Source organism: Neodiprion virginianus, chromosome 4 (genome assembly GCF_021901495.1).
Source record: "Neodiprion virginianus isolate iyNeoVirg1 chromosome 4, iyNeoVirg1.1, whole genome shotgun sequence".
Taxonomy (NCBI): Eukaryota; Metazoa; Arthropoda; class Insecta; order Hymenoptera; family Diprionidae; genus Neodiprion; species Neodiprion virginianus.
The window spans coordinates 31,131,569-31,138,858 of record NC_060880.1 but is presented as its reverse complement, the minus strand read 5'-3'; the positions used below and the strand labels follow the sequence as shown (position 1 = coordinate 31,138,858).

The window sequence follows — 7,290 nt, the reverse complement described above, 5'->3', positions numbered from 1 at the left end:
TATACATAAACTATCTACAAAATTGGGACCAACTGCTTCGGACTAATTTACACAATTTTTCGAAAGAATTGGTATATTGACCACAGGCCAAATGCTATCCTTTACTTCGGTAATTCGACCCGTAATTGCATCTGATTGTGAATGTGGCATCAACACGCTTAATTGAGCAAAATTAGATTCAGTACCGACGATCCGTGTAGCGCGCATATATTATATGCGAAATGGCCAGATAATCGTAAGTACAAGTACTCAGAAATCACTGTTTCTCATACAGCAATTTTAACTGTCACGTAATAGTGAGAAATCATTGACGAATATGGAACTAACTAAGTTTTCAAATTACGTAATTCAGATTGTCAAGAGCCAACAACTTGTGTCGATTATGCCACGGATAATGAATGAATCGCGTTTGATTAGTCGTTAAACAAATATCCAGTCTTCGAAATTGCGTGTCTTACCTGCATTATGGTTGTATAACCCAAGGTGCTAAATATCCTCGAGAATATGCAGCGTGCAAACATGATGGACGTGACGGACATCCATATTGCCACGGTGATATTTTCTTTGCATAGCTTACGATCACGGGTGCGTTTAATAAAAATATAAAATCACGATGGGACTGTGATTACTCACATGAAACTCATTTTCTCCCTGTGCTTCGCTATCCTCTCTTAAAAAGTTGATGCAACGATCGAATCTCGAATGTATCGAATTATCGAAATGTATCATCAGCGAAAAATATCGACGAATCGTTTCGAATTTTATTTACTTCAAGTGGCCCGAAATTCCGGTTTATTAGCAATAAATTAGATTTATATCGAAGTGATGTAATATTTCGAGTATTCGTTACCGCGTTGAAAGCTAAAACGATCTCAAGCGAGAATCAGCCTCAGCAAAAGTAAGTTCACCTTAACCTCTGATAACAATTATACATGTAATATGTCAAGATATTTATTCGTCGTCGTTACGCCGTTACGAGCTTATGCACTCTGTATAACTCAAAATTGAAACTAATAGTGACGGTTGACCAGACAAATTAAAGAACAAGAAGGCTTTGTCGTTTAATCGGTAAAACAGAATCACATTTGGCTTGATGGCGTGTGGTACCGAATTATGATAGAACGAACGCGCTTGTTATACCCAGTACTTATACCTATATTCTTGGAGCATCAGAATGAAAGCTGCATATTGATATTCAATTGATTCGCATCAAATGCGTAACGGGAGGACTCGGAAACAAAAACCGTAGCTACTTACAATTAGCTAATTTCAGTATAATGTCAGAGGTTGGCTCTCCCTACCGCGTGGCATTGAATGTGCGTCTGTGCCATATGTACTTGTCAAAGTGCGTTAGTGATGGATCAATGTGTAAGAAATTTGAACTCCGAACGGGAATGCTTGAATATAAAAAAGGTATAATTTCTATAAAAATAGGTGTTAAACGTTACTGATGACGTAATTGACGGTATAACGAATTCTTCAGTACAAACAAATTCGCGAAGACGTGAATAAGCGTTTATTTTTTTCTTTCTTTTTTTTTACTGCACAAGAGCCAATGTTTATTAAAATATGAAGGCGTTCTTCAAAGAAAATACAGCTGACCTCGAATTGTCGTGTGTATTTGTAATTACGAATAAATCAGCAAAAGCATCGCTCACTTCAAATGTGCAAATGACAGTGTTGAAGAAAAAAGAATTAGCAAATAAAATTACCTGGAATCGCATAACGATCCCGATCTATCTTGACTTCGTTTGGCTTAAGTGGTTAAAAACGCGATTCTGCAAACTTTTCAATTACGTACATACATACTTACATGGCACGAGACGTCATGGTAAAGATATGTCTGTAACACTGACGACTCGTTGCTTTGCGACATTAGTAACACCTGTCTCCCTGGGCACAATCGTTAATTCAAATATTTTCTGTCTCCCTGAAATTTTCAAATAATTGAGCCTCCTTCGTAGAAAATATTAACTATCCTACCGCGGCGCGGTTCAATGGAGCTTAAACTATATTTACCTAGAGTAAATGAAATCTCTTTGCCAAGAAGAGAAGGATAAAATCAACGTTGGAAGACTTCAAACGTTGTAACAGCCTAACAGTGTAAACAACATTATGGTAAATGTACGTGTAACATTAAAATTCCTCACCCAAGAACCAGGATTGCGAAACCAAAAGCATGCAACACTCAACTCTGCAGGGCTGACTGCATAATCCACGTACAGATATGGAGGTAATTAATATGCAAACCATATGTATACACATACTCATACAGCACATATGTTAATTATTATAAGTATGTGCACGAGCAGTAAATACGATATTTATCGTTAGTCATTAATCAATTCAATCCTAATTTTATGGGACTGCCTAATCCTAGGCTCTTTATAAAATCATGAAAAAATATACGAAAGTCGCGTTACTCTTTGCGGATACGTCATTGTGCTCAAGCGACATTTATATCAGTCGATAACCGATAGATGTGATAATTTCGTATAAAGGATGTAGAACGCAAATTTTACACATTCGTTTCAAGATGCATTTTATCAATGATTCCTGGATTATACTTGACTCAATCACGTAACAGCGTAGCCATGTCACATATAAATGTGTATGATGATATGCGAACTAAATGTTAGGAAAAATATTACTATCAATATAATTGTGGTTGTTGATTTATTTTTGAACAATAGTTATCTACATTATCATTCCTTTAGGAGGAAACATAAGAGCAATAAATAAATGCAAATAATGCATTCTGTATGTTAACAAAGCAGGGATACAAGAAAGCATCGTATTGAATTCTTGAAGGTTGATTTTGTCAACATTTTGTAAGTTACCTGATTTTTCGAAACTTCGACAAATTGTAATATCTCAATAAATACATACTGATAGAGAGCATGAGACCAACCTTGAAAGTGTTTCCCACAAATTTAAACGCCGCAATCCTTTTCTGAGCAGCAGGAATCGCGTCGTCTTCTTCTCTCAGCACATTTTTTTTTATACCGATGTAGTAGCTCACAACGTAGTCTTTCCAGTTTATCTTACTTATATCAAAACCAAAGATTTCCTGGTCGGCTGAATTTAATCGGTCATTTAGCTGCTTAACATTGTTCGCTTTGAACTCCCATTCATGCGTGGTAAAAAACTCGAGTAATGAGACCATGTGATTCAATTTTTGTTGATAGTGTTTCAGTCTGGAAAAAGGCCATCTGTATTTAGGGGGAATTTTTATTGCCGTAGAGAAACTTACTTTGGCTTACCGCCTGAAGACCGAATGATAAAGTCTCCCACGTGGGCAACTATCGATTGATAAAAAAATGTCCTGAATGCGTGTCTGATTCTTGATGACGTCATAACGATATCGGGTGGCGAGATCGTGTCACTCATCGCATAATTTGTTCCACAGGGAGTCATGTGTGTTATAAAATCGTTCCACGTTAACGGACTAAATGGACCAGAGACGCAGTTGTAGACGCGGATATCCGATACAAGCTTGCTACTCTTTCTCGTACCTTAAAAATTTCAAAAATATACCGTTTCTCTTCATGTATCCATTATGTACTTGTACCGAGCTTCACCATTATCAATTACAAAAAAAGCGGGAAAAGACGTCAGTTCTCATTTAAAATTACGACCTGTGATTAGCTTTTTGCGTATTACAATTTCGATAGCTTACCCATCTCCCAAGCGGCAGCTATGAACAAATTAATGCAAACGTCGACGGGTATCATGTCAACTATTACATGCTTTCGACCGTAGATGCTCGTCAGCAGACCCTTGCCTGCTCCAACTACGAGCGCAGTTGGCCCGTTGAAATTGTCGACCCATCCTGGTCTCGGTTCTTTCCAAGATGCTGCCACTATTGAAGGTCTCACGATAACAATTGGCAGAACGGTAGAGTGCTTTGCGACGATGTCCTCAGCCAGGGCTTTGGTGAAAGTGTAGGTATTGGGATGGCCGTATATCAGCCTGTAAATAATCACAAAACACCATTACGAAGCTTCCTGGCTCGGAGAATCCGGACGTCCGTCGCTGACTAATTGCAAATTGATACGGCCGATGCGAAGTCTGCAAATAATGATACCCATCCAATGGCAATTAACTATTCGTCTACGTCCGGCTGTGAATCAGCCAATTGTTTGTGTGCGATATCAAACGAATGATTGTGAGTTGCGGATGATCACTTGCACAGAGTGATAGTGAGAGTCCAACTCGAAGTTAATTGTACCGGTCACGTTTGCATCGGCATTTCATGTTACGTACGTCTCACACGAATTGACGTTGTCGATCGATTACCTTGGCGTTACGAAATCCAAGGCATCGTCGTCCAGTCCCGCGACGCACTGCAGGACCTTGGTAGGGTTCGCAGGCGGCGGATATACACGCTCCTCGATAACGGAAAGGTCGCAATTAGAGTAGGCAGTGGAGACGTGGACTATGGCAGCAAGTTGCGCCATCCCTTGACAAAGCTGTAGCACTGCTTTGGTGCCCTCGAAATTCATCGCCACAGCGAGTCGGAGGTGCTCGTCGAATCTGACGGTGGCTGCGACGTGGAAAACCACGGACACCGTGTCCTGAAGGAGGCGTCTGTCTTCGGGGGATATTCCCAGCTCTGGAAGGCTGACGTCCCCGGGAATGGCGTGGACTCTGTCCCCATGGATGATCCCGAAATTCCGAAGTTCGTTGAAGAGATCGGATGTCAGCATATTCTCGACCCGCTCGTGGGAGAGAACGTCTTTTTTCTCACGGACCAAGATGTAGATCGGTCCGATCTCCGGGCAGGATCGTAGCAGTTTCTCCAAGAGTACCTTACCCATGAAACCCGTCGCCCCAGTTATGAAAACCGTCTTTCCTCGATACCATCTCGCAATCTCGGATTCAGCCGCCATCTCGACCGGCCAATTCCTTGTCAATTTAAAGGACTGCACGATAACGGCGAGTTAATTTTCCACGAACCGAGACTCTCGGTGAGGGTCGTGTTGTTTGAATCGCTACTTACGACTAAGTACTCACGCCTGATGTGCGGGTGTCCCTCGTACGGCGATTAGTTCCTCTCAGAGAAGTATACTAATGAATTTTGATGTATATTTTCACTGATCCGAGTTAGGTTCTCTTGGGGTGGGAGACTTACGGCCAAAGTACAATCCAGCTAAAATTCTTCGTGTCTCATTGCGGGCATGCTAATTCACTGCTCATGGTTTACAGTCGACACTTTCATTTACCAAAGAATAAGCTAACGCAACGGCTCGCAAGTGTTGACTCGTAAAACGAATTACATGTTGAAGAAATCCGATATTTCTTCGCTCTAACGACAGTGATCACTGTAGGATACGCTCCAAGTTTGAGGATTTATGCTAAAAGTTTCATACGCCAGTGTAGAGATCAAAACTATATAATTAAATCCAGTTGTTGGCAAATACTTGTGTAACAAAGAAGGCCATCTCAAATATGAACGAACAAAAACGCGTTTTTAATTTTACTCACAATTAGATGTATCAACACTTTGTTTATTTAACGAAAATAATTCACTTCGATAAATCAAATGCTCGATTTTTCACCGAACCGTTAATTCGATTCATCCGTTTGGAATCCGAAAAACATATATACAAAGCATATACACAGTCAACACACCACCGTAAATTGAAGTAGGTACTTCGGGTTGAGTTTGTGAGCCTCGCAATATAGTCTAAACGTTTAATTTGAGAAGAAACACTTTATTCGCTGAACAATCATAAAAATGATGTGTCGTCCTCGGATATAATTATACGTTGAGTTCAATTGATATACTTGCCTGACAATTCACGTATGGATCAATTCTTTAATCGAAAGCAAATGAGATGTCGTTCTGATTATTTTTGGTCTGAAATCACTGTAGATTCACAAGACCGCGCAACATTTTTTTCAATGCAATCATGCAGCCCATATATGTTACACATTGGCTAACAATAAGTATAATTTGTTACGCATGATGATCAAATTCATGATCGTAGAGCAATGACGAGCTTATAGTGATAAGCAAGCAAATCGTTGAATTTCTTGACTTTTACTATTAGTTGGATTTGAATACGTTGATACATGTGCAGAGAAATACTACAATGAAAACTTGCTATTTGATCATCCCGGGAAAAACGAGCATTTTATTCAAACTCATTGCGGAATGGGTGTAAGTAAAATACCTGTTCATTGAAGTATACAAAACGTTGAACAGTCTCAATCAAGAATCCTTAAGAAGTTAGGTATCAAGACTCCAAATATCTTTCAGGTATAAGCTATTATAAGTAGAATCAGTTACGCTGGGTTCTTATGACGGATATCAAGCACGGCGTCGATTAATTATTTTCAAAAGTGACATAATCTTGACGCCCTTGAAGTCTGTGTACGCTCTCTATTTTCGGAGTCTTGTGTAAAATAAGTTATCTTGGATACATTTATACTGTACATTGAAACGCCTAACGTGTGGAAACCGCGTATACTTAAATGCCAGCCATTTATTGAACGTAAATTTTGCAGGCGTAGCGCTGCCACAAATAACATGCCAAGATTTCCAATTTTTGCGTAAGTTCCTTACGGGATCAAACCACCATCTTAACAGAATTAAGCGGATATTTAATCAAAAATGTTGTTTTTTGTTTTCTCTCCTTATTCATATCTATCATACTGCTACGTATTGTTTGCATGTTTAATAAAGAACTGTTCGAAACTCTGAATAAAACAACGTGTTTATTATATTACAGTATTATTATATTAAAAACGGCGCCCGTCGAGTTGCGCAATCTACGAGATCGATGACGGATCAATTGTTGCCTATTCTTGCGGGTATGACGTCACGTAGGAAGCAGCGTACCGAGATCGGTGTTGCGGCAGGTCGTCAATTTTGAAATCACTCTTGTTCTGGCGACCTGGCACGGCAGAGCCCGTCTGACGATTTCGAATTTTTAGCATTTGCGTGGATTGTTGCGACGATGTTGCCAAAGAAACACGAGGGTGTTGGAGAATTCGTGGCCTGGATGTGGAACGTTAAGCGCTGCTTATATCCTCGCGACCGATTTCCGAGACTAATTGAGTAAAGGCTTGCCGAGTAACGGATAGCCATTATGGATTTGCGTTATCGACTTGTGCCTGAAATTCGTTCGCCGATTTTTCCGTGACTTCACCAGTCAACTACGGGAGTAATAACTGGAAACGGTTAAAGAGATACTTATCCAATGACACCACTCGCAGGCCACAAATTCGAATTTTATCAAAGTTACTGAAAAAATTACCATTCTTACTAACGCCACTTTGAGA

The 7,290-nt window shown here is 39.9% G+C and overlaps 1 protein-coding gene across 7 annotated transcripts; it reads right to left on the bottom strand.

Annotated features, from left to right (window-relative positions):
- Positions 1-2,577: 2,577 nt before the first annotated feature.
- Positions 2,578-5,053, bottom strand: LOC124303605 (putative fatty acyl-CoA reductase CG5065). Of its 7 annotated transcripts, none has more exons than XM_046761025.1 (5): positions 5,017-5,053; positions 4,300-4,925; positions 3,680-3,972; positions 3,254-3,515; positions 2,578-3,197 (listed from the first exon to the last, which is right to left on the bottom strand). In XM_046761025.1, the coding sequence occupies exons 2-5, from the start codon at positions 4,890-4,892 to the stop codon at positions 2,837-2,839; spliced, it is 1,509 nt and encodes a 502-aa protein (XP_046616981.1). In that variant the 5' UTR covers positions 4,893-4,925; positions 5,017-5,053; the 3' UTR covers positions 2,578-2,836. The 7 variants fall into 7 exon arrangements, with proteins under 7 accessions (XP_046616981.1, XP_046616983.1, XP_046616984.1 ...); XM_046761027.1 differs by having other exon boundaries at positions 4,300-4,908; XM_046761028.1 differs by having other exon boundaries at positions 4,300-4,908; positions 5,003-5,035.
- Between the last annotated feature and the right edge of the window lie 2,237 nt (positions 5,054-7,290).

Excerpts from the sequence above, each read along its gene's own strand:
- LOC124303605 (XM_046761025.1), bottom strand. The coding sequence starts at position 4,892 with ATGGCGGCTGAATCCGAGATTGCGAGATGGTATCGAGGAAAGACGGTT. Across the intron at positions 3,973-4,299 it reads TTGGATTTCGTAACGCCAAG|GCTGATATACGGCCATCCCA; the intron begins GTAATCGATCGA and ends GATTATTTACAG. Across the intron at positions 3,516-3,679 it reads AGCTGCCGCTTGGGAGATGG|GTACGAGAAAGAGTAGCAAG; the intron begins GTAAGCTATCGA and ends GAAATTTTTAAG.